Raw genomic sequence first — 27153 nt, 5'->3', positions numbered from 1 at the left:
TTCATTTTCACTTGTCATCCTGGGGGTCAGCCACAGAGTGCAGCTCCCCCTTGACCCTGGAATAACAGGGACCTGACTCCTGGGACAGTCTGAAGCTGTCAACCCCGGCAAAGCCCATCGTCTAGTCCAGCTCTGGCTCTGGTTTTACAGGTAAAGTAGCGAAGGCTTAGAGAAGGAAAGGTACTAAAGGTCACATAGTCAGTGTCAGGCCCAAGCTGCTCTCCATACATGGTGCTAAATTACACTTGGGGCAAGAATGGGGCAAGTTGGAAAAGATCCCTGGTCAACAGTAGCTGCACGGGCTCGGGCACGCCAGAGATCAGAAAGAAGCCTGTGATGATTTGGCCCCCCACACCCCAGGGCCACTGCCTCACTGACTTAACTCAGAGAGGCAGGGCCAGCCACACACACCACCCTAGCTTGAAGGCGCCTGAGAGCTCACTGAATCCTACCCCTTTGTTGTTCAGATGAGAAAGTCTGAACCAGAGAGGAATGTGACTTTGCCAAGGCCTCACTGTAAGCTAGTCAGAGTCAGAGTGGTGCTCAGATCTCCACATTCTGGAGTTGTGCCTTTCAGCAGCTTTGCAAAGCAGGCCATGTCCGGGACCGTAGGACAAAGGCTATAAACGCAACTTGTCCTTAACCTTCCCATTTGCCTTTGGCCCTTCTCCCGTCAGGACTTGGGCCTGTCTACACCAGCCAGGTCTTCTCCCCATCCACAGTAATGCGGCCAAACTAGGGGACCCCAAGGGACTTCAACATTCCAGCCCCAATTCTGCCATTGATCACGGAAACCTAGTATCCGACGGATCATCAGTTCTGTTTAAAGACTAGAAGTGACAAGGACTCACTATCTCCCAAGGTGGCCCATGCTAATACTGGATATTTATAACAGATTCCTTTGTTCTGAGCTAAACTGAGTTTCCCTAAATTCCCATCTATTTGATCTGTGGCCACACAACGCAAGTCTAATCTGTCCATCCCAGATCAGTCCTTGGGTTACGTGAAGTCAGAGCTTGGGAACCCCGGTCTTCTCCAGCGGCCCCAACCTGGGCCGACTTGCAGTTAATCTGAGAAGCTTTATTTTACTTTACTGTCAAAAGCCAGAGAGATAGGTGAGCGGAAAGCATTTAGCTCCTGAGAGTGTACTCTGGGGCCAAACTGCGTGAATTTGGGATAGATGATATCTTGAGGGTCAGCAGGGCTCAGGAAAGTGAGTCTTCTAAGACCCCATTCTCTAAGCCCTGGTGGGGAGGCTGAGGCTAAGGTTCGCAGTCGGGTACAGACCCCTCCGCCCCAAAGCATCCCCCCAACAGTAACTAGGCAGACCCAGGGGAGGCTTCAGGCTTTGCTTCCCTGTATCTTCAGGGAAGAGTTTGCTCTCTCTCTACTTCATGAAATTCAGTCAATAACGCTTCATAAATAATTTATTTTCATTAGGATCCTAAGTGCTGGAGATGAAAGACCTAAACTGGCCCTTAGAGCAGTACAGTTCTCGGACTGGAACATTTTAGGAAGTTCTTTTCTTAGTGTTTTAAATTAAAAAAAAAAAATCCATTGTAAAGGGACAAAGGATAGGACAAACCCACAAGGGGACTCTGGGAGTTTGGAGCCCGCGTTCCCCATGACGGAGGACGGAATGTGAAAAGTCAGTGCGAGAGGACACTCGTCCCCGTGCTGCATCTGGAAGGCTCACTGGCTGCTCCTTCTGAAGAAATAGCGAAAGGGGAAGAGAGAGCTGTGGGAAGGAGAGCAGAATGGTTTGAGATTCGGGGAGGTCCCTCCCTTCTCCCAGTCCCATGAAGCCTCCATTAACTAGGGCATTTTTGCTTTGGGGAATCACTGTTTGGATTCAACTCTGGAGCCGCATTTGAAAAGGTACCCAAGTTAGCTTATACTCAGGAGTGGGGCATGACCGAGGCAGAATTGCAATGGGGCAGCTGAGCTGTAGAGAGAGAAAGGGATCTGCTAATGGTCTTCTACAAAAAGGACTCTGAAGACACAGCCTAGATGCAGAGGGGGAGAATGGAAGCATTTTGGTAACCAAAGAGTCCGAATGACCCAACGATAAGACTAGTCTCTGTCCAAGCAGCATTTGTGGAACGAGGTCCAATGCCAGGCACTTTGGCGGCGGGGGGGGGGGGCGGGGGGTGTAAGAATGAACAAGACACAGTCTTTATCAGAATCAGTTAGGGCCCTTGTGCAGAGTCTCACTTCCCTCGTGTATCCTGGGGAAAACAGAGATTATGCAGGTAATCTGTTTTCTTTTCTAATTTCCCTGAGAGACTCGATGAGGCCAACGCTGGAGCTAGACTGCCCTGGGTCTCAGTGTGATGGTAAGAGCGACACCTGTCCTACCTTAGAAACCCAAAGAAGCCACTGGTTCCCAGCTCTGGGGGTCCTTCAGGTGGAGGTGGATTGTTTTGCTCAGCAAGGCTGTCCTCCCACTTAGAATCTGCAAGGAAAACAGGGAAAAAGTGTTAGTTTGCGGGCTGCTTTCATGGGACATCGTGTGGACCAAGGGCAGCCTCACACCAAGATTCGTTTGTTCTGACCTTCCCAGTTTCATCTCAGCTCAGGAGATGTTATTCTAACCTTGGAGTATTTTTAGTTGGGTCCCTGAGATTTTTACACTGCTCAAGTCCTAGCCACCCACCACAGATGGTTTTCTCATGGAATGATGACTTGTTGAAGAACTCACGTGCTTACATCCCAGCATCTGTGATGACTACAGTCCATACCAAATCCTTACGCTAGACAACACCTTAACATGCATTCCCAGCCCCTGCCAAGCATCCACTGCACCTTCAATATTAACACTAATGCCCTGAAGGGAAGAGGGGGAGAGACAGCTTCCCAAGATAACTCTTCAACAAGACAAAAAAGTGAAACACATCCCTCCCAACTTTTCTGTAAAACTTATCACTCCACGTAGAAATGAGTGTCATTTTCGCCATCAGAAGCACAGGAAGTACATGCATTGTTTCCCTTTGCTTCTCTTGGGGGTTGGGGAGCTTTTATTATTCAAGGACAGGCCCCCCGGACCGGAGGATGGCCAACAGGCATCTCCACGGGAGCGAGACACATCGCCCAACGAGTGTGCCCAGACTCAGAACTCCATGCTGCTCTGCTCATCAGAGAACTAAAGAGGACAGGACGATTATTAAAAGAGAATAAAATTCCCAGAACCTACCCTGTTGCTGGATATCAGTGGTGTTAAATGTTGGGGTCTCCTGCCATTCCTGCTGGGTTTTTCTTTCTCCGTTCTGATAAAAAGAGGACCAAGAGAAGTTTTGAACTTAACTCCTTTAGAGCTTGGTGAGCTGAATGCTATTTGTTGATTGGTGGTTAGCCAATGAAGACTTCATAGGGGAAGTGCTTTTTGAATGGGGACTTGATGGCTGAGTGGGATTTTGTCCTAATTAGGGTGAGGAGATGGTCAGGGAGAGTAGGGCATTCTAGACAGGGACATGATGTACAAAGGCACAGTACATTAACAAGTAAATGCGATGAGTGTGGCTAGAGCTGGGACAGTGTAAACATGACTATGGCCTAAGCAACAAGCACGCTACAACTCAATCTTCTCCCTGGGGTACTCCTTTGTAGAACTTCTTTTGCACTTTGAAGGGGACATCCTATAACCCAGTTCCAAGCCCACAACATTTCCAGTTGACACCCTGATATTCATAATCATGGTTCATGTATTTTCTTTGGTATTCTCTGCCAAATGGCCACTCCCCTCCCCTCACCTGGAAAGGACCTGAGGGCCTGACTACGTAGCAGTGCTGAGAGGTTCCTTGAGCCATTGCGCTGATGAAGAATCCTACAGCAAGAACTACGTAGACTGGCAGGTGGGTCAGGAGGCAGAGGTATGATAAGCTTCTAGGAAAGTTAGGATGTAGCCCCCATCCGAAGCATAAGCTGTATTTCTTTTCTTTTTTTTTTTAAGATTTGAATGATTGATTTTTGAGAGAGATAGAGAGTGAGCGAAAGCGAGAGAGCATAAGCCAGGAGGAGAGGCAGAGGGAGAAGCCGACTTCCCACTGAGCAGGGAGCCCAATGCGGCCGATGCCGGGCTGGATCACCAAACCCTGAGATCATGACCTGAGCCGAAAGCAGACGCTTCGCCGACTGAGCCACCCAGGCACCCTAAGCTGTATTTCTTTTCTTTCTTTTTTTTTTTTTTTAAGATTTTATTTATTTATTTGACAGACAGAGATCACAAGTAGGCAGAGAGGCAGGAAGAGAGAGAGGGAGAAACAGGCTCCCTGCTGTGATGAGCCCCATGTGGGGCTCGATCCCAGGACCCTGGGATCATGACCTGAGCCGAAGGCAGAGGCTTTAACCCACTGAGCCACCCAGGCGCCCCCTAAGCTGTATTTCTAAGAGAAACTTTTCCACAAAACCTCAGATTCCAGAACACATAGGCTGCTGCTTAAGTAACATTCCTGTAACACAAAAGGGAACTCTGGGGAGGAAGAAAACCATCTCTTACCTCTTCTATGTCTCCAGGAGAACTGGTTTACAGGGATACAGCTCTGATTTGTAGCTTGAGGAAATGATTCTTACAGATTTAATGAAACTATGATTGGAGCTTCAATTCTGCTGCATTGGCCCTAACGAAAGCACCTACTTAGGCTGGCAGTGGGGAACAGAAGAGCAGAGGCCCTGGGACAAAGGTAAAGATCTCCCGACCAGGGGAGATTCCCCTCACAAAACAGTCTAGCATTTGTGCTCTCCTGAAAACTTGACAGATGTCTTTTTAGGCAAATGTCATAAGAAAGGAAAAACACAGCCTGAAATAAGATTGAGGGCACCATCTGGGACTTCCAACAAGACATAATGCACTTACAACCCAACACAAGGTTGTTCTCTATATGTTCAGGGCCAGATCTGCTTAGAAGTGCAGTTGAAGCAGAGGTGGCAAAAAAACAGAGACAAAAAACTACACACATGACAGTCTGTTTTACTTCTGAACGCTTCATCTGCTCTCCCCTACTTTTTATCCTTAAGAAGTGTGGATCTCTAGTCTGGGACCTGAAGTAATAAAGGGAATGCGTCTGCTTTTCTTTCCCATTCCCCCCAAAACACCTCTTATGAAACAGACACCTTATTCAGATACGTGCTGTGTTCTAAGCTTTCCCCGTACCAGATCCCAGTGGTGTCGTGTTCAGACATGACCGTCTACACTGACTGTGACCCAACACCCTGAGTTCCCCAAAGGGGAGAGGAAATATTAAGCATTGGACCATAGGAGCAAATTCAATTTTTCCAGCTCAAGTGACTTACACTGAGAGTTACTGTGATCAGTCTAATTCAGGAGAAATCCTCTCTCCGGGAGCAGGGTCTACAATGGAGACTGTCATTGGGCTTTGAGTCAAAATCAATAAACATGTTCCTTTTGGGGTTTTTTTTTTTTTCTTGTTTTTCTCTAAACCCAGTATCAGGTTGAAAAGGTAATTATGTTGAGTAAGAAACTGTGGGTACTGTTCTTGAGGGAGATGATGTGTCAAACTAAGAATAGGAAAGTATGAAGGATAGAGAGTGAGGGAAATGTTCTTTTAATAGTAATTATCTGGGTTGTATAAAGCGTCTTTGTTCTTCAGATCTTCATGTACTCCTCCTGTACTTTCTCATGTCTTTTTCTTCCTTCTTGAAAGGATGGGAGTATAGAAGAGGGCAATCATCTGCCTATAATCACTCAGTGAGCCACTCTGCACAATGGGTCCTGTGCCCTGCCCCTACTCCCAGAGGCAGAGGTCTGAGTCCCTAAGGGTTCTCTCTTCCCCCAACTAAACAGTAAGTTATGGGAAAGAAACCAGGTTTTACGTGTTTGCATGCACCCCAGCAACTAACACAATAGCTTGCAAACAGGAGGCAGAATAACCATTTAGAAATGAAAATCACTTTACTTTTCTACTTTAAAAATGTTTTAGGGTAATTTTTAGGGAAATCCTGTGCTCTTGAAGGCAGCGTTAAGCCCTTCATGATCCAGCCTGTGCTGACCTCTTCAGTAACATTTCTTAGCACTGTACTTTCACTTAAGCTAGGCCCCACATACACTGGCTTGCAGTCACCAAATGCGCTGTACTCCTTCCTCTTGGCCTTAGTTCTTTGAGCTACTCTGGGAGCCCTCCCTCACATCCACCTGATTTGGGTGAGATTCCCCTTTGTGGTTCCTTTGTTCCCTGTACTTCCTTTATTCCTATACATAGCACATCTATCAGTAATTGTCTGCCTAGCTTTATACCATTGGCATTTTTAGAGGAGGGCATGATATCGCTAACACGTGGCACGCAGTAGACACCCAGTAAGTCTGTTGAATAAATGCACATACAGGTAGGTGTTGGCTCTGTAACTGGTCATGCTATGGGACTTGGGAAGGTGAGGGAGTATTTAAATACAGAAGGTCAGAGCTACTTTAGAGAGAGAAGTGAAAAGTAAGAAAAAGGCACAAATAACAGCTATTTCAAGAGGGGAAGGAAAGAAAAAGACCGCTCTTTTAGAGACTGCTGTGGAACAGAAGCTCTGAAATGAATTAGCAGCAGATATAGGAATATCTAAATGGGGAATAAGCCTCACCAATGAAATAGAATACTACTGGAGTCAGCCCGGGACTGCCCTGCATGAAGTTTTCTCTTACCAGTATCCCATGCCGATACACGCCTAGCTCACCTATAAAAACTAGATGTTCCCAGGCTCAGACCCCAGTGCAGATGACGGCAAAAAGGTTTCTAAAATGAAAAAATTCTCCATCGGATCCCACCACAATTCAACAGACCTGTTTTCTTATCTCACTGCAGAGTACGAGAAGCAGCCTTTTAAGCTGGGAAGAAAAGACCTTTTACCAAAAGGATTCACCCACGTGCAAAATGCGGCCATTTTGGGGACAGGTCGTGGCAAGGCCGGAATGGTTGGATGTTGCTCTGCAGATGGTGAAACCTGAGAGTGAGTTCAGTCGCCTCCGTCTGTGCTTAGGACCAAGATGTGCTGGTAACAGGAAGCCTGACTTGTAGCAGAGCAGGAACAGCCAGAAGCCTTAAAGCCTCCATTTTGGTGCTTACCCTCCTGGTTTCCGTAAGGGGCTTCTTTTTGCTGGGGCCTTGGCTGGAAATCCCCATCCTGGTCCTGAGTGGGGAAAAAGCCCAGGAAATGTTACTGGCAGCGGCAACATCATCACATTTAAGCAAATGTGGCCCAAATGAATATTTCAGCAGGTTGGCTATTTTTATACCACTCCTGGCCTGCAGAACAAATCGTGTGGCCAAATTCTCTTTGGGTGCTGCTTTAATTCACAGCAGAATCCCAGTTTGAGACATTTAGCGATCTAGGGGTTGAGATAGGAAAAATGCGATTGCCGGCAGGTAATCAGATTTTGAAATACTTGCCTGCATCAAACCCGGAGAAAGGCAAGACTGAGGCCTCATCCCCATGGAAAATTCAGTCAAACAGAACTGAGCAAAGCTTCATACCTCCAAGTACCTTCACATTCCACCTGGCTGGGAAAGAAATTTCCTAACTCTTCCCTGACATGTGCATTTGGAGGGTAGAGGGCTCAGCTCCCTCATGGTCCACCCTTACTGCTCCCGTGAGACCTCGCGGTCCCGGGAAGGGAGCAGCTGCTCTCCGTGAACACGGGCTGAAAGCACATTGGGCTGGAGGGCAGACCACATCTTGGATTATTCTAGCTGCCGTCTCTGGGTGCTAATAAGAATGGCTGTGTTACCTTACTGATTCACTCTGTCCCTGACAAGAGACTGGGAAGAAGAAGAAAAGTAACCCTCACGACAGCAACTTCGGCGGGTTAGGGACGGGCTCAACATTGCCCCTAATGCTGCAGCATCTCACGCAGTAATTGGTACATAACCTCTTGCAGACATTTCCATTTTAGCCTACTCTATCTCTTAAGGTAGAATTCCAAATGTTTACAGCTTACTAGGAAAAATAGAATTATATATTTTTTTCTCATTCTTTTGCGGGTTTCTCTGTGTCCTTGTATAATATTCGGGGACTTCTGAAGTCTTACGCCTTCTGGTAGTATGACCATACTAAACGTTCACTACCTACGAGTCGGATTCAACGGTATAGATTTGATTGCATTTCCTCCCAGCCATTGTCTGATGAACAGAAGAATCCCGTTTTGCTGAAAAAGGAATTGTGTCCCAATTGTATTGCAAACATCAAGTTGCCTCCTTCCCTTAGTCCACCCGTGGAAATAGGCAAGTACCAATGAACCCAAGACAAAAAGTGACCCACTGAAGGACAAGATTGCGTGGCAGCAATCGCTGGCAAAGCCTAGCCAGGATGCAGGGTTTAGACTCTCTCCCAACACCACTGACCTGTCCAGCGCTGGCCTGCTGGGGGAGCTGGGCACTTCCACTCGTTTTCGTTTCCTCGTCATGGCTCCTGCTGCTTTCCTCTCTGCTAGGACCTTCAGAGAGGAACCCGACTCCTGTGACTCCTTTTCCAGAGCTGTTCACAGTTCATGAGGGCACAGTGAAGGGAACTCCCCATCTTTAAATTGCCAGAAGTGACTTTTAACACCAGCTTTTCAAGTAAGGATAGGCATTCTGTTAGAGACTGTCTCAGAAATCTAGCCACCAGGAAAAAGAGGGTCTCATGTATACGATTCTGACTGCATCTGAGCAGCAACCAAGAGGCGGAGGAAGAGGGAAGAGCAGAACCTTTTGGACAACACAAGGCAATAAAGGCAATTGTCATCTTGTATAGAAAAGGCAAACTTACCAAGCCAAGAGGACTGTCATTTATTGGCTCCCCTACAATAGGAAATTTAAATGTCATAATGGATCAAGATTTTTTTTTTAAGATTTTATTTATTTGACACACAGAGAGAGAGATCACAAGTAGGCAGAGAGGCAGGCAGAGAGAGGGGGAAGCAGACTCCCTGCTGAGCAGAGAGCCTGATGCGGGGCTCGATCCCAGGACCCTGAGATCATGACCTGAGCCGAAGGCAGAGGCTTAACCCACTGAGCCACCCAGGCATCCCAAGATGCTGTTACACTTGGATTTCTGGCTATCACTTATTTCTCATAACTTGTCCTAGACAAAAACCTCTGTGTCTGGCCTTCTCCTTTCTGCCTGATACCACTTTTGCTAGAAATACAATGTCTTCAAATTCTCCTCCTCCCCCATTTTAGAACTATTGTCATCTACAGGCTCAAAAGTATTACATTCGTACTGTATTCTAATGATATGCCACTTAAAAGGGAACGATCCTTACTAAAAGAAACAGGATGGAACTTCAAACATCAGTGATAAACGAACTGGGGAGATATTCTGAAGCAAGGCCTTTGCACTCTTTTCCCAATAAAACTGGCAGGTATGTTTGTCCCTCTACGAGTAAAAATAGCAATGGCCTTCAGAGATTAGAAACTGGGGATGCCTTTAAGATATCCCTAAGGTGAAAGTCACTGCATACTCTAAAGTGAAAGGAGGTATTTTTTATAATAGATCGCTTTCGCTGAGTGATTACTGTCAGACTTTGTACTCCTTTTCACCTACCAGTATGTATATATATTTAATCCTTTTAACAACCCAACAAGACAGGTGCTATTCTTATTCTTCACCATTTCACAAAGGCGGCACAGAAAGATTAACTAATTCATCTAAGGTCATACAACTGTTAAGTGGCAAATCCACCAGGATCCGAACCATGCAGTCTGGCTTGGAGCACTCGATTCCTAACCTCTGCCCCGTGCAGTGCTGGGGCCCAGTCTGGCTGACCATTTTGCCATACTGAGCGTGCGCTGCTAACCCACGGATATTCAACCTTCCCTATTTCTTCTCTACCTCTCACTCCCATCATTCTACTTACCAGGTGACAGGTTTTCATGAAACCATTTCATCTCCACATATAGAGTGAAAACAAATGGATAGGGGACCAAGACGATTTCCCCATGCTTGAATTTCAGGTGGGACACTCTCTCCCATTTGCTTTTATCTGGAAAACGGTGCTAAGGAGTGAGGAAAGAAGTCAGTCTGTATGAATCCTTGAGTACTACTTTAAGGATAAGACCCTCTCCTTCCCCTGGTTTGGCCTGTGGGTTTGTGGCTTCCATTTGGATCTCCAATGTGATCTGCAGCTCATTTCTAACCAGAAATGAAAGGATACAGGGAAATACAATGAAGTGCTCTGTAGCAAATGGCTGCAGATTGTCCAAGTTTCCCAAGACTACACGAATAGAATCCTGGAAAACAAACAAACCGACCAACTTGAAATGACTTTAATACTCTCTGGTCCCAGCCAATCTTTCTGTTTATACCTGGCGCTGCTTTTTCTATACTCTATATTCCATTAAAGCTGAACTAGTCCCTGAACATGCCTTCTGCTTCTCCATTTCTGTGTTCCTGCAGAGTCTGTTCCTCTGCCTGAAATGCCCTTTCTACCCATCTATGGGTCTATGTCCAAATCTTACCTATCCTTTAAGGGCCAGTTCAAAAGCTATCTCCTCCGGAAACTCTTCCCTGATTCCCCAACTTGTAAATTAACTATTAGTCTCTAACTTCACAGTAGTTACCCTTGGATCTTCACTATATTCCATCCACATATGTTTTATTTTCCTTACTGAGAGATCTTGAGCTAGAATATACACCTGATTTATTTTAGCATCCCTTCTATGGTGTCTACCTCAAGTAAATGTATACTGACTGAGTGAATGAATAGTACTGGTATTTACTGATTTGTAGTTTTTTTTTTTTTTACTTTAGCTTAAGTTCAGCCTTTTCTTCTACTTTTTAAAAATCTTAACTGATTAGTCTCTAATTAACCTATGCTTATTAGTATTCACCAACTGAACAGTTTGGTATCATAAAAAGACTACTGGATTTCTATGGGGAAAACACCTGAATTTCAGTCTTAATTTTGTCATTTCTCTAAGCCTCGATTTCCTTGTATTGGGGCTCACAGAAGGCAGAAATGGTGCTTTATTATTTTTTTAAGATTTTATTTATTTATTTGACAGACAGAGATCACAAGTACGCAGAGAGGCAGGCAGAGAGAGAGGGAGGAGGAAGCAGGCTCCCCGCTGAGCAGAGAGCCCGATGCGGGACTCGATCCCAGGACCCTGAGATCACGACCTGAGCCAAAGGCAGAGGCTTTATCCCACTGAGCCACCCAGACACCCCGAAATGGTGTTTTATTTATCTTTGTATTCTCTGCACTACCATAGTATCTGGCTTATAATTTTAAAGTTTATTTATTTATAATCTCTATGCCTGACATGGTGCTCAAATTTATGATCTCAAGATCAAGAGTCGTATGCTCCACCAACTGAACCAGCCAGGAGCCTCTGGTTTATAATCTTAATAGCTAATGTTTATTAAATAATCATGATGTCAAGTGTTATTGTTACTATACACATTAACAGTCACAGAGACCTTATGAGATAGGCACTCTATTATCCCCATTTTATAGACAGGGAAGCCAAGAGAAAGAGAGGTGAAACAACTTATCCAGAGTTCCACAGATAGTAATGGTGGAGCCAACATAGGAACCCAGGCAATGGGGTTCCAGAGTTTACCCTCCTAACCATGAGGCTCACTGACTATCAGCAAACACATGCTGGATAAATGAAAGAGGATGGTAACGTCTGACTCAAAACGGAGAGTAAGAACATATAAGAAGCACTTAGAAAGATTTCGTGGGCTCATAAGTGCAGATAGACGCTCTCTAGCTGTGATGATGTACGGAGCTGCTCACTGCATGGCCAGCACCGCACACATCCGACTCAAGTCGCGACCGCAGCCTGGAGACAGGGGCTTTCGTGAACTTCACTGACAGGTAGGAAAATAGGCTCAGAGAATACAGGTAACTTCCCCCAAATCCCAGTGTGAAGGCAGAACTTAACTCAGATCCAGGTGTGACTGGCTCTAAGGTCTATGCTCTCTCCACTTTACTATGCCGCCTTAAGCTTTTCTCTGCCCAAATTAACTGAAGCAAAGTGAAATAAACTCTGCTGTACTCACTATTAAAATAAGTGGAAAACTGTCATGGTCCTATATTAAAATAACTGTTATTTATAATGATGCCTGTGAGCTCCTGCAAGAGCCTAACATATCTTTCAACACTTAGCCAAAGAGGGATGCCTGGGTGGCTCAGTCATTAAGCTTCTGCCTTCAGCTCAGGTCATGATCCCAGGGTTCTGGGATCGGGTTCATGATCAGGTTCTGCATCACGCTCCCTGCTCAGCGGGAAACCTGCTTCTCCCTCTCCCAATCCCCCTGCTTATACTTCCTCTCCTGCTGTGTCTCTGTCAAATAAATAAATAAAATCTTAAAAAAAAAACAAAAAACACTTCGCCAAAGAGCTATAGATAGATACCATAACCTTAAGGCTAGGACTTAAATTTCTGGTTTCATAGAGTTTTTTTGTATATTTCATTGTATTCAAATTCTTGGAAATACGGCAGCAGATGTGTTCATAAATTAGAACAGTCATAAATCACTGAGTTGTGAAGTTAGAAGAGAAATAACCTAGTTTAGCACTCTCATTTTATGAATGAGACAATTAAGACCATGAGAATGATTTGCTGGGGGGCTGCACAGCTAATTGGTGGCTCAGCCAGGGCTGGAATCCAGGGCCAGCACCCAGGGCTCTAACTCCTTGGACAACGCTTTCACCAGTTTACAAAGCTGTTGACTTGCTCGATCTTCTTCCTGTGGGAGAACCTAAAGCTGGGTAGAAAAGGAATGAAAATGAAGTGGAAATAAAGCAAACTGCAAATGTTTCCAATTAAAGTGAAGGCACAGCAGTTTTGTCTGTGTATTTACAGTTGAGTTTCCTGAACGTCAAGTACAAGGCAGTAGTTGGGAGGGTGAGGTTTCCCAGAGCCCTGGAAGGCGGCAGTCCTCCAGAAGCTTTCTCTATGCCAGCTGCCACAAAAGAGAGCTGCGGAGGGCCGGGAACTCTGGTGGAAACAATAGAACTCCACCTCAAAGGTGCTGACACTTCAACTAGGAGAACTGACAAAGGATACAGGCTTTAATTTTCCTGGAAAAACAGTGAAGTTTCTTTGCAGAGGAAATATGGCAGGGAGAAGCCAAGAGATCAGGTGGAGGCTGTGACTCAGTTCACAGGAAATAATTAAGATCTGGATATGGACACATCCTTGGCTTAAAGAATAACTTTCCCAGAAGTCGTCTGCTTCTTTCCCTACCTCTAGCTCCTGGACGATGACCTCCTTATCCTCTATTTCTTCCCCTCTAGAAGGTAAAGAGACCAGAGGTAAGTAAACCGAGAAGGAAAACTGTGAAAACAGTAGACTCTACTGTCAGTAAAATGAAGACAGTAGAGCAAAAATGACACTTCCATTCACCACTATGTAACCGTTGTGTGTGTTGACCCAGGGCTTGTGGGAAAAGGTCATCACCTAGGTGGTGTGGTCTGAGAACCGGTAGGAGGCGTACCAAAATATCTTTTCCAGTAACCCACCAAGACCCGAAATTCCCACTGTGAAAGTTAATTTGTTAGAGGTGTACTCAAGTGTAGCCTATGGACCACCAGGAGTCTTCAAGACCCTTTCAAGGGATCTCAAAGGGCAAAACGATTTTTATAGTAATAATAAGATGTCTTTTGCCCTTTTTTGCTTTGTTAACATTTTATTTTTTAAAAATTTTATTTATTTGGCAGAGAGAGACACAGCAAGACAGGAATACAAGCAGGGGGAGTGGGAGAGGGAGAAGCAGACTTCCCCCTGAGCAGGGAGCCCGATGTGGGGCTCAATCCCAGAGCCCTGGGATCACAACCTGAGCCGAAGGCAGAGGCTTTAACCCACTGAGCCACCCAGCTGCCCCCTGCCCTGCCTTTTTTTTTTTTTAATATTTTATTTATTTTGCTATGTTAACATTTTAACCGTTAGTGCAAAAGCAGTAGAGGACAACATCGCTGGTGCCTTTGCACAAGTCTAGCCAGTTGCACTAAACTGTACTATCAGTTGTGGTCATCTTAACGGCCACACAGGAAAAAAAAAATCCAGCTTCCTTTATATTTCAGGAAGCAGGAAAAAATTAATAATTGTATAAAATCTCAACCCTTAAATACATGTCTTTTTAATACATAATGTGATAAAATGGAAAGTACTCATACAGCACTTCTGCTGCACACCAAAATACGATGGCTGTCTTGAGGAAAAGCACTTGTACAATTGTTTAAATTGCAAACTGAACTAGCTGGTCTTTTCATGGGATATTGTTTTACTTCAATGATCAGTTAACACACAAACTGTTCAAACTATTCAGATTTAGGAATGTGGCATTTTCTCATGAAGAGGGAGCTTATCAATTCAAGGAAAGCAACTGACAGGGCGCCTGGGGGGCTCCGTGGGTTGAGCCTCTGCCTTCGGCTCAGGTCATGATCCCAGGGTCCTGGGATCAAGACCCGCATCGGGCTCTCTGCTCAGCGGGGAGCCTGCTTCCCCCTCTCTCTCTGCCTGCCTCTCTGCCTGCTTGTGATCTCTGTCTGTCAAATAAATAAACAAAATCTTAAAAAAAAAACCCAAACACTACTACATTAACGGGGAACCTGAGTGACTGAGTTGGCTGAGCGACCAACTCTTGATTTCAGTCCTGGTCATGATCAATCTCAGGTCTTGGGATTGATCTCCGTGTAGGACTCCAGGCTCGCTGCTCTGTGTTCAGTGCAGAGTCTGCTTGAGATTGTCTCTTTCCCTCTCCTTCTGCTCCCCAAACCTGCCTGCCCCCCCCAATCTAGTCAAATAAATAAAGTCTTAAAACAAAACAAAACAAAACAAAAAAACTACCATGTTAGGGAAGCCTGGGTGGTTCAGGCAGTTAAGTGCCCAACTCTAGCTTTTGGCTCAGGTCATGATCTCACGGGATGTGAGATAGAGCCCCGAGCCCAGCTCTGTGCTGTGTCTGCTTGGGATTTTTTGCCTCTCCCTCTCCCTCTGCCCCTACCCCTGCTCATGCGCAGGCACACATTCTCTCTCTCAAATAAGTAAATAAAATCTTCAAAAAGAAAAAGACTCTCCCTCTGCTTCTCTACCTGCTCTCTTTCTCAAATAAATAAATCTTTTTAAAAAACGACATTAACGTGGCGCCTGGGTGGCTCAGTCGGTTTAGAGTCTGCCTTTGCCTTCAGCTCAGGTCATGATCCCAGGGTCCTGGGACCGAGTTCCGCATGGGGCTCCCTGCTCAGCAGAGAGCCTGCCTCTCCCTCTCCCTCTGCCTGCTGCTCTATTTGTGCTCACTCTCTGTCAAATAAATAGATAAAATTTTTAAAAAATACATTAAAACAAAACAACTACCACTTGTCATGTTTGGATGAAGGGTCAAAGAAGAATATCCACAATGATCTGTTAAGGCTATTACCAAATCCCTTCCTTTCCCAACTACACATCTATGTGGGGCTGGATTTTTTTCATATAACTCAAACAACAAAAAAAAAATTCACAACAGATTGAATGTAGAAGCAGATATAATCTAGCAGCCTTCTATTAAGCCAGACACTAGTAAGATTCACAAAAATTTAAAACAATGCCAATCTTCTCACTAACGTTTTGTCTTGAAATATGGTTATTTCCAATAAAAATGTGTTAGCATTTAATGGATATGTTGTTATTTTAAATTAACACACTTTAAAGTTGTAGTAAGATATATATAACCTAAAATTTGCCATTTTAAATATTTTTTAAAGATTTTATTTATTTGACAGAGAGTGAGACACAGCGAGAAAGGGAACACAAGCAGGGGGAGTGTGAGAGGGAGAAGCAGGCTTCCCTCCTAGCAGGGAGTGCGATGCGGGGCTCAATCCCAGGACCCTGGGATCAAGACCTGAGCCGAAGGCAGACGCTTAATGACTGAGTCACCCAGGCGCCCCTTTTTAAACATTTTTAAGTATACAATTCAGTGGTATTAATTACCCTCATAACCATGGTGTGCAACAATCACCACTATTTTCAAAGTTTATCTTCCCAAACAGAAACGCTGTACTCATTAAGCAATAATTCCCCATTCTGCCCTCCACCCCACCCCTGGTGACCCCTATTCTACTTTCTCTCTATAAATTTTCCTATTTAATATTTCATGGAAGTGGAATCCTACAATATTTTTTCCTTTTGTTATTGGGTTATTTCACTTAGCATAATGTTTTTCAAGGTTTATCCATGTTGTACCTGTATCAGAACTTCATTTCTTTTGCAATTTCTTTTTATGGCTGAATAATACTCCATTGTGTGTATATATATATATATATATATACACACAATTCACTATTCACCAATTTGATGGGCCCTTGGGTTGTTTCTGTCTTCTGGCTATTGTGAATAATATCGCTACAAACAGTGTTGTACAACCATCTGCTTGCGTCCCTGTTTTCAATTCTTTGCGGCACATACCTACAAAATGAAATTGCTGGGTCATGTGGTAATTCCACGTTTAATTTTTTGAGGAGCTGCCAAATTGTTTTCCATGGTAAGTGTGCTACTTTATATTTCCAAAAGCACTATACAAGGGCTCCAATTTCTCTACATCCTTGCCAACTGTTATTTTCTGGGTGGTGTTTTGTTTTTCTTTTATATGGCTATCCTAGTAGGTATGAAGTTGTGTCTCATTGTGGTTTGGATTTGCATTTCAGTAGTGACTAATGATACTGAGCATCTTTTCATGTGCTTATTGGCATTCGTGTATCTCCGCTGAAGGATGTCTAGTGAAGTCTTTTGTCCATTTTAAAATTGGTTTATTTTTTTGCTGTTGAGATGTACTTCTTTCTATATTCTAGATATTAAAGTCCTACCAGATATATGATTAACAAATATTTTCTCCCATCTGTGAGTTGCCCTTTAACTCTGCTGATAGTGTCCTTCGATGCACAATTAAAAAAAAAATTTAGGGGCAGCTGGGTGACTCAGTTGTTAAGCATCTGCCTTTGGTTCAGGGTATGATCCCAGGGTCCTGGGATTGAGCCCCTCATCGGGCTCCCTGCTTGGCAGGAAACCTGCTTCTCCTTCTCCCACTCCCCCTGCTTGTGTTCCCTTTCTTGCTGTGTCTCTGTCAAATAAATAAATAAAATCTTTAAAAAATTTTAAAAATATTTAGTTGGGGCACCTGGGTGGCTCAGTAGGTTAAGTGTCTGCCTTTGGCTCAGGTCGTGATCCCAGGGTCCTGGGATTGAGCCCCGCATCGGAGTCTCTGCTCAGCGGGGAGTCTGCTTCTCCCTCTGCCCCTCCCCTCCGTGCTCTCTCTCTCAAATAAATAAGGCCATTACAAAATTTTTTTTTATTTAGTCAAGTCCGAATTTATCTAATTTCTTTTGTTGTCAATGCCTTTGGTATTGTGTTTAAGAAACCACTGCCAAATTCAAAGTCATGAAGACTTGTCACTATGTTTTCTTCTAAGAGTTTTATAGTTTTAGCTCTTAAATTTAGATCATTGATTTATTTTTTAAAAGATTTTATTACTTATTTATATTGGGGGGGCAGAAGAAGAGGGAAAAAGAGTCTTTTTTCAAATTTTATTTATTTATTTGACAGAGAGAGAAATCACAAGTAGGCAGAGAGGCTGGCAGAGAGAGAGGGAGAAGCAGGCTCCCCGTTGAGCAGAGAGTCCAATGTGGGGCTCGATACCAGGACCCTGAGATTATGACCTGAGCTGAAGACAGAGGCTTAACCCACTGAGCCACCCAGGCACCCCAGGAGAAAGAGTCTTAAGCAGATTCCACACTGAGTGGACCCCAACATGGGTCTCAATCTCACAAGCCTGAGATCATGACCTGGCTTGATCTCGGGTCAAGAGTTGGTAGCTCAACTGTGCCACCCAGGTGCCCCTAGATCTTTGATCTATGTTTAGTTAAGTTTTGTATACAGTATAAGGTAAGGGTCTAACTTCATTCTTCTGCATGTGGATATCTATTCTTCTCAGAATGATTGATTAAAGAGAAGAGACTGTTCGTCCCCTATTGAATGGTCTTGGCATTCTAGTTAAAACAAATTGATCAGGATGCCTGGGTGGCTCAGTCGGTTAAGCGACTGCTCAGGTCATGATCCTGGAGTCCCAAGACTGAGTCCCAAATCCAGCTCCTTGTTCCATAGGGAGTCTGCTTCTCCCTCTGACCCTCCCCCATTCTCGTGCTCTCTCTCATTCTCTCTCAAACAAATAACTAAAATCTTAAAAAAAAAAAAAAAAGTGACCATAGATGTGAGGGTTTATTTCTGGGCTCTCAATTCTAGTCTATGGTCTATAAAGTTGTCCTGATGCCATTACCATACTTTTTGATTACCTGTAGTTTTTTTTTTTAATTTTATTTATTTATTTGACAGAGAGAGACCACAAGTAGGCAGAGAGGCAGGAAGAGAGAGAGAGAGAGGAAAGCAGGATCCCTGCTGAGCAAAAAGCCCGATGTGGGGCTAGATCCCAGGACCCTGAGTTCATGACCTGAGCCAAAGGCAGCAGCTTATCCCACTGAGCCACCCAGGCGTCCCATGATTACCTTTAGTTTTGTAGTAAGTTTTTAAATTGGGAAGTACAAGTCTTCCAGTTTTCTTTTTTCTTTTTTTTTTTTTAGATTTTATTTATTTATTTGACAGACAGATCACAAATAGGCAGAGAGGGAGGCAGGGATTTTCTACATGTAAGATCACGTTTTCCACAGATATAGTTTCGCTTCTTCCTTTCTAATTTGTATGCATCCTTGTCTTGTTTTTGATCTTAAGGGAAAAGTTTTTTTTAAAAATGAGTGTGGGGGCACCTGGGTGGCTCAGTGGGTTAAAGCCTCTGCCTTCGGCTCAGGTCATGATCCCAGGGTCCTGGAATCAAGCCCCACATCGGGCTCTCTGCTCAGCGGGGAGCCTGCTTCCTCCTCTCTCTCTCTCTCTCTGCCTGCCTCTCTGCCTACTTGTGATCTCTGTCTGTCAAATAAATAATAAAAAATAAAAAAATTTTTAAAAAAACTGTAAAAAAAATGAGTGGGATATTAGCTGTGGCATTTTCCTATATGGCCTTTATCATACTGAGGAAGTTCCCCTCTATTCCTAGTTTATTGAGTGTTCTTATCATGAAAGGGTGCTGGATTTGGTCAAATGTTTTTTCTTTTCTTTTTCTTTCTTTCTTTTTTTTTTTTTTTTAAGATTTTATCCATCCATTTGACAGACAGAGATCACAAGCAGGCAGAGAGACAGGAAGAGAGAGAGGGAGAAACAGGCTCCCTGCTGAGCAGAGACCCTGATGTGGGGCTCGATCCCAGGACCCTGGGATCACGACCTGAGCCGAAGGCAGAGGCTTTAACCACTGAGCCACCCAGGCGCCCCTCTTTCTTTTTTCCTTAAAGGAGGTAAAAGTTTACTGAATACACCTCAAAGGAGTGGCAGGCAGTACAGCAGAGGAGTGGCTGTCTGCCTCAGATGCTTTTTCTTTATCAATTGGGATGATTATGTATTTTTTTCCCCTTCATTCCATTAATGCAGTGTACTATACTGGTTGATTTCTTTTTTTTTTTTTTAAAGGTTTTATTTATTTGAGAGTGAAAAGAGAGAGCATGAGAGAGAGAGAGCGAGAGCACAAAAGCAGGGGGGAAGGCAAAGGGAGAAACAGACTCCCCACTGAGCAGGGAGCCCAGTGCAGCACTTGATCCCAGAACCCTGGATCATGACCTGAGCTGAATGAAGGCAGAGGCTTAACTGACTGAGCCACCCAGGTACCCCTATACTGGTTGATGTCTGTATGCTGAACCATCCTTGAATTCCTGGTGTAAGTCCCAGGTATATGAACAATGCCAGTCTCCTCATTAATTTTTTAGAAATATACTTGTTGGTTTTTTTTAAGATTTACTATTTATTTTAGAGAGAGGGAGAGCACAAGCAGGAGGAGGGGAAGAGAAAGAAGAAAAGAGAGAATCTCCAGCAGACTCCCTGCTGAGTGTGGTGCCTGATGTAAGGTTCGATTTCACAACACTCAGATCATGACCCGAGCGGAAATCAAGAGTCAGATGCTTAACTAACAGAGCCACCCAGGTGCCCCAGAAATATAGATATTTTTAATAAAATATATTATCTGTTAACATTTAATGATACATTATTTTTAAATTAATAAGTATGCTATTTTAATTTTTGTTTTAATCTTTATATGATACATATTGGCAGGTATAACCACAATTATCAAAACCTCTTTAGGATCCTTGATAATCTTAAGAGTGCAAAGGGATCCTGAGATAAAAAATCTTGAGAACCACTGCTTCAAATGTATGCCATCACTAACTTAGAAACTTACCTGAATAATAATATGTGGAATATAAAATATCTGGGAAAGAGAGTCCTACATACTTCAGCCAGTCTCCAGGACTGAGTGAAGACAGAGAAGAGATGACCTGTGGGAATGTACCAACCTGTATTTGCAAAGGCTACTCTCCTAGATTTAAAATTACCTGATGCTGTTGCCATATCTAATTTTGAATTTATACACATTGGGTCCTGCGTGAAGAAACCTCGTCTCTGGAAACGGGTAGGTGAAGGGTTTTAAACTCATTGCTTCCAAAGGATAGCCTAATAAAACAGAAATATGAGAGAATTATTAAAAAGCTAAAGACAGTTCCTTATCAACTTTATGGTATGGGAAAGAGAGCCTACCCAATATATAGCATTTCTTCATGAGTAAAATGTCCAACACCCAACACTGCTGTCCCAGGCTCAGTTTTTATACTAACCGTCTACATTAATCACCTGGATCATTCTCCTACCTGCATGGGGAAGATATATGGTGATTGGGGATAATCTCTATACTTGAAATCAAAACACCTGAGTTCAAGGTTTGTAGTTTGCCTTATACCTCAGGCAAATCGCTTCTCTCCGTGAGACTAATAATAGCAACATCCGATGACTCACAAGGTTTTTGTTAAGATTAAATCTATCTCTCAAATATCTCCTGAATCTATTCTCCTCCCTTGTCCCCACTTTCCCTGGAACCTTGGGCCAGTGTGAAGAGGGCTCAAGTCAAATAATGAAACAATCCAAATGCATCAATAGGTGGCATCATTAGGAAGACCTCTGCTGTTAATTTTAGGTGAAGTTAAGGGATGAGCACACCTTCCTGTCACAGCTAATACAGCAAATAAGGATGTACACTAATGTTTTCCAGTGTTGCCGAGGAATGCCTTCTCTTTCCTAGCTCTCAACCATTCTTCCTCTTTACCGCTTGTGAGACTGCCCTGTGCCGCAATAATGCCTACTATCCTAGCACTTACCTGTTTTACTTTTCCTATTCCAGAATCTTTGCCCACTTGAGGTCCTCTCTGGGGGAAACTGGAGAAAGGGGAAAGTTGGAAAAAGGAGAATGGCAGGTCTCTTCTCCTTCAAGAGGGCATTTGGGACACACTCAAAAGTAAGAATCAAGCACAGTGATTAGTGGTATTCTAAGTCATTAGGACTTTTCTGTGCTTCTTCTTACTTGCAGAGATAATAAACCCTGCATTTTCTGTCTCTTCATATGGAAGTTTAAGTAATAAATAATGAGATTAGAGGTCCAGAGTTCCTGAGGATAAAAGCTACCCACACACAACACAAAGTATTGATTTCAGAGGCAGCTAAGATGCGGTAGACCGAACAGGCACAAAGAAAGAATAATTCAGGTTTGAACCTTAGCTCTGATACCCCTCCTTATTTTCTCCAGGCCTTGGTTTTCTTAGATATACAATAAAAACAAAAACTAACAATAGCTTTTTGTTATGCCCTATTGTAAGTGTCTTACATGTATTACCTCACTTAATCCTCACAATAAGCCTGAAATCAGTAGTCTAAATTTGATAGATAAGGAAACCGAGGCACTCAGAGATGAATTAACCTCCCCATAGCTATATGAATGCTGGAATCGGGATTCAAAGTGAGGTAATATAAGGCCAGACTTGATGCTCTTAGCCACTTTTCAACTCTGCTTTCTGAGGGTTTTAGTTTAAAAAAAAATTATATATATATATATATATATATATATATGAATGAAATCATTTTGAAGTACTAAAATATTATATACACATAAAGGACTATTTTTATTATTCTTTCCTCCATATCACCCCAATACCATTTCTACTCAGCAAGGAAAACTCATGTTTGGTGGAGTCAGGAGATCTATGTGCCCAAAGAATGGAATTTCCCACAATTTGCAAGTTCACGTCTGGGCCTGCCAGTAAAGAGATATCCCAGTGTCTGATCTCGGCTGCTTGGGATTAGAATGACAGGAGGCTGGAGCCAGAGCCCATGAGACTATTTAGACTAGAATTGCAGTCAAAAGTGAAAAGAAATAGTTGGTGCCAACTGCAAAGTTACCAGAGGGGAAATATTGTTCATATCCTGAAGGAAAAAAAAAAAAAAAGCTCGCTGATTCCCATGTCCAAGGCATGGGAAGAACTGAGCTAGATTTGATTGTGTTCTTGGTGCTAAGGTGACACTTTTTCTAAGTAGGAAAGGAGTCTACCCGGTAAGACTTGGGTTGCTGCCACAAAAATTTAGCTTTCACTTATTCAGAGGGTTCTCCTAAAATGCAGTCACTCTCATCACAGACAGAGGGCTGAGGGATCAGAGTAAAGGAAATGAAGGACATTTGCTGGAAATGACGGTCCAGAGAGGAAACTTCATGCACTGTGCCACAGCTGGCTGTCTGAGAGAGGTAAAAACAGCCCTCTCTGGCTGGGGCCTGCCTGTTAATTGCTGGCTGCCTGCTTCAGAAACAAACACCACACACACTAATTACCTCATTTGAAAATAAAGATTAGAGAGCATAATCCAAAAGAACCACATAAGTGGTAGTGGTTCAAAGATTTCACAAGGTTATTTTCCAACATGAGTACTGCAGTCATGACGACACTACGGGATCTTAACAGATGAAGGGTTAGACTCTCAATCCATTTTTAGGTGATCAAAAAACACGATGGGTTTAAAACAAAAAAGAAAAGATTAGAGGCAATATCCATTAGTTGGAAAGACATAAGATTTGGAATTGGAGGATCAAGGCTTGAGTCCTAGCTCTGCCTCTTATTAGTCATTAGACTCCAAGCAAGTCACTTGGCCTCATCATTTCTGTTTCTACACCTGCAAATGGGAATCCCATCTACCCCTCAAATTGCTGAGGTATTAAATATGATTATACTGTAAATAACACTTCATGAACTCTAGAGTATTATATAAACATTAGCTGTTTTGATATATTTGAAGTTTCTCTCTTAATGCCTCACTAGAAGAGCAAATTTAATAAGAGAGGAAAACTATCTTTCATCTCAGTGCAAAAATCTGACACATCCCAATCAAGAACCTTTCTTTGAAAATCCCCAATTAGCTTTAAATGACATATTGGCAAGGATGTTAGATTTTTAAAGGTTTTTAGTCATTTGTTTCCCATAAAGAAACATCTGGGTCAGTGCAGAGAATCTAAAGCAGGGCTGAATGCTCTATGATGTTAATGATATTGACTACTGAGGCGGAGGGAGATGATAAGGAAGTCCTGTCACTCAATATATCTGGGGACATTTGATGGAAAAATCCTCCACAGGGTTAAAGAATAAAAGAGCTTTCATAATCATTTATTCAAAATACATTTACTGGGCAGATCTAATATGACAGGCTCTGTGACGACTGCGTGTGGGCAACAAGATAGGGAAATCCTACTGATACTGTGAATTTACTACCCAAGTTTTAGAACTTCGATTGAAGACAGATGACCAGCTTCTCCTTCTGCCTTCACAAGTCCTTGGCTGGTCTCAGACATTGGCCTGGCTCTACTGAAGTATATTCAGAATAGGGATTCTATGCTAGAGAATATTTCCAACTAGAGACTCATGGTTGCCTATAGCCTCAAGTGCCCTTCATTTTAGAGGGTACGAGAAGAAACTGATTTCACCAAAGTAGGAAATAACTTCCACAAGGTCACATAACTCAGAATGCAACCAGGATTAGCATTCCCCAAGACTGCTGATTCCTTTGGCCCACACATTTTCCATTACAACACATCACTGTCAGTCACTTTATAAACTGTAAACCCTGGTCTCGTAATTGTGGATGACTCGAGACAAACTCAAGCTGGGTACAAAGGGATCAAATCAAAATGTAAGCTTTTCTGATTAAATGTTCTTAGAATTATTTCTTGGAGGTGTTAAAGAGTCACATTCACATTTGTTTGTCTTCAAGCTCCATTTTCAAAAGGAACTATTCTCAGTTTCTTCACCTTGCAGAGTGACTAGGACGGCTAATGAAATAATGAAGGTATAATTGCTTATTGTAGCACTCTACACATACATTATTCTTTATTTAAAAACAAAGCAGGGCACCTGGATGGCTTAGTTGGTTAAGCCACTGCCTTCAGCTCAGGTCATGATCCTGGAGTCCCGGGATCAAGTCCCGCATCGGGCTCCCAGCTCTTGGGGAGTCTGCTTCTCCCTCTGACCTTCTCCCCTCTCATGCGCTCTCTCATTCTCTCTCTCTCTCAAATAAATAAATAAAACCTTTAAAAAAAATTTTTTTTAAAAAGCAGTGTTAAGATATGGGACAAGAAGATACTAATCTAAGACTACCCAGGATACTTTCATGCTTATCAATGTCATTTTTTCTCATTAGGTTTCTTCCCACTCTTTAGACACAACCTTTAAAATGCTCTTGGCATTTGTTCAGGAATAGATTTGCTCTTGGAAGTGTCAGATTTTGTTTTGTTTTGAGAGGGGAGGAGTAACTAAACCTAACAGAGGTAGGAAGATGCCCCAAAATGAAACTAAAAGGCCTACTGGACAACTCAATAGACCAGAAAGGAGTCTAAGATAATCTCTTCTGCTACTTTTGGGACCCAAGTGCCACTTCTACTTACATCTTAACCATCCTAAAAGCTATTGGAAAAACTGCCTTTGGTCGATAGGTCCAGATCTGTGCTCCCTATTCTGGAAAAACAATAGAATGATACTGCATCTCTCCAGCCTAACCAGAAGCTGTGGCTTGTTTAATGACAATCAACCTATTAGCATTCACATTATAGTGCAGACCTCGAAACATCCTACCAACTCCAGGAACCCGAAAAGCATTTGGATGTAAAACTGCTGGCAATGAAAGACATTTTATTTTTTGGTTACACCATTGGGTGAGTTGCCCTGAAGCAGTTCATGTAGGAAAGAAAATTTTAATGGGGGGAAAAAGTATTAATAGTTTCAGAAGGACAAACGGTGGAGAGAAAAGAACATCTTCTATAATTTTGAGCTAAAAACTCTTTAGTCTTTGATGTACCTATCTCAAGGGTCTTAGTGACAGAAGACTGATACAGTAAAGTGTAAAAAGAAAGCTTCTAAAATATACAGCTTTGTTCTTGCCATGAAACAATGGTGGATTCTGAGGAAATTAAGTTAATAAGAAAACTAAATTACTTTTGGGGCGCCTGGGTGGCTCAGTGGGTTAAGGCCGCTGCCTTCGGCTCGGGTCATGATCCCAGAGTCCTGGGATCGAGCCCCGCGTCGGGCTCTCTGCTCAGCAGGGAGCCTGCTTCCTCCCTTCTCTCTCTGCCTGCCTCTCTGCCTATTTGTGATCTGTCTGTCAAATAAATAAATAAAATCTTTAAAAAAAAAAAACTAAATTACTTTTTATGTAAAGAGAGCAAATTTCACACAGGAAATTTGAAATATTTTACTAACTTTAATCCAATGCTGGTGAGATACTGGGGAAGTAAGAATTATATTTACAAAAAGATGTATCTCACTTGAAATCATCTTCTAATTTGGCCAAGATCATACAACAAGGGCAAGACTAAAACTCAGATGTATTGCTAAAGCAAGACAGTCTAGCTGATTACGAACTGGCCTAGACACCATATTAGCCTCAGTTCTTTATATTTTACCACCTAAGCCTAACTCTCAAATAACAAAATCAGTTATTATTGCTAAGAAACATAAAGTTTTGTACTTTGAAAAACCATCATACCATAGGGATCTGATGGTGAACAGATCTTAACAAACAACCTCATATTTATAAAGCTCTTTCAGTGTATATAATGCTTTCCTGTCCCTATCCCACAAGATCAAAAAACTTCTATTAAAGTAGGAAAGCAGATTCAGCTATCTTATACTCTAACTGCACTCCTCATTTTTACTTGATTCTCTCACTCTCATGTTCATTCAACATTCATTTATTCAGCTCACAAATAGTCGCATACCTACTATGTTCCAGAAACGAAGTGCTGGAGATATAGCGGAGAAAAATAAGAACTTGGTCCTCACCTGCAAAGAGCTTACGAATAATTTTAAGTGTGATGACTGCTACAAAAAGGAATAGGGTGATGTGGCAACATGATAGAGACTCTTACCCTAGAATGGAAATCATGGAAGCCAACTGTAAGTAACAGACTCACATCTGAGGGATGAGTATGAGTTAGGGAGGCACCAACAGAGAGTAGGTCTGGGTTGGGTACAGGAAACAGCAGATGTAAGAGTCCTCAACTGGGAGAGAGCATGGCACTTTCAAAAGACAGAAGTATACTAACCCAGAAGATAGTGGGCAAAAAGGACAGTGCTATGAGAGTAATACTACAGAGATAAGCCGTGAGTCAGCCGGCATACATCTGAGAGCCTACTATGCACTAGGCACTGTTTAGACCATGTTTAGAGTAGGTAACAAGAAAGACATGATAATTTGTCTTTAAGGGCTTACATTTCAGGTGTGGAGGGCAACAATGAACATATAAATGTAATCTGAAGCACTCTAAGTACTCTAAAGAAAAGAAAATAGGGCTTTAGAGTAAAGAGTGACTGGGAGGCTGGTTTAACTACTGTGGCCAGGGAAGGCCTTTCGGACAAGATCACAGCGGAGTTGAGGCTTTCATGGAAAGTGGAACAACCATGCAAAGTCAAGAGGAAAAGCATGTCAAGGCGGAAAAAAACCCCAGCAAGCACAGAAGCCCTGTGATGGGTGGTTTAATGGATGGAAAGGTCAGTGTGACTGGAGCACAGAGAACGAAGACGGCTAGAGGGAGATGAAGTGAGAGACAGGCAGGAACCAGATCATGTAAGGTCTGTAGGCCACTGTAAAGAGCTCAAATTTTATGGTAAGGGTTCTAGAAAGAAAAGTGAAATGATTTATGCTTTAGAAAGATGAACTGTGGGGCACCTGGGTGGCTCAGTGGGTTGGGGCCTCTGCCTTTGGCTCGGGTCATGGTCTCGGGGTCCTGGGATCG

General features: G+C 43.1%; 1 protein-coding gene across 1 annotated transcript; it reads right to left on the bottom strand.

The window, feature by feature from the left end:
* Window positions 1-1410: 1410 nt before the first annotated feature.
* MAJIN (membrane anchored junction protein) lies at window positions 1411-20504 on the bottom strand. Its single transcript, XM_080817308.1, has 10 exons — window positions 20393-20504; window positions 13176-13221; window positions 10133-10208; window positions 9836-9961; window positions 8746-8777; window positions 8340-8431; window positions 7065-7128; window positions 3194-3266; window positions 2359-2455; window positions 1411-1738 (listed from the first exon to the last, which is right to left on the bottom strand). The coding sequence occupies exons 1-10, from the start codon at window positions 20491-20493 to the stop codon at window positions 1693-1695; spliced, it is 753 nt and encodes a 250-aa protein (XP_080673434.1). The 5' UTR covers window positions 20494-20504; the 3' UTR covers window positions 1411-1692.
* Window positions 20505-27153: the final 6649 nt, after the last annotated feature.

Source organism: Martes martes (assembly GCF_963455335.1).
Source record: "Martes martes genome assembly, chromosome: 10".
In the NCBI taxonomy this organism is placed as follows: Eukaryota; Metazoa; Chordata; class Mammalia; order Carnivora; family Mustelidae; genus Martes; species Martes martes.
This window is presented reverse-complemented; position numbering and strand designations above follow the sequence as displayed.

Excerpts from the sequence above, each read along its gene's own strand:
- MAJIN (XM_080817308.1), bottom strand. The coding sequence starts at position 20,493 with ATGAGTTTAAAACCCTTCACCTACCCGTTTCCAGAGACGAGGTTTCTT. Across the intron at positions 8,432-8,745 it reads ATGACAGTCCTCTTGGCTTG|GTCCTAGCAGAGAGGAAAGC; the intron begins GTAAGTTTGCCT and ends TCCTCTCTGAAG. Across the intron at positions 1,739-2,358 it reads GGCTTCTTTGGGTTTCTAAG|CTCTCTCTTCCCCTTTCGCT; the intron begins GTAGGACAGGTG and ends TCCTTCCCACAG.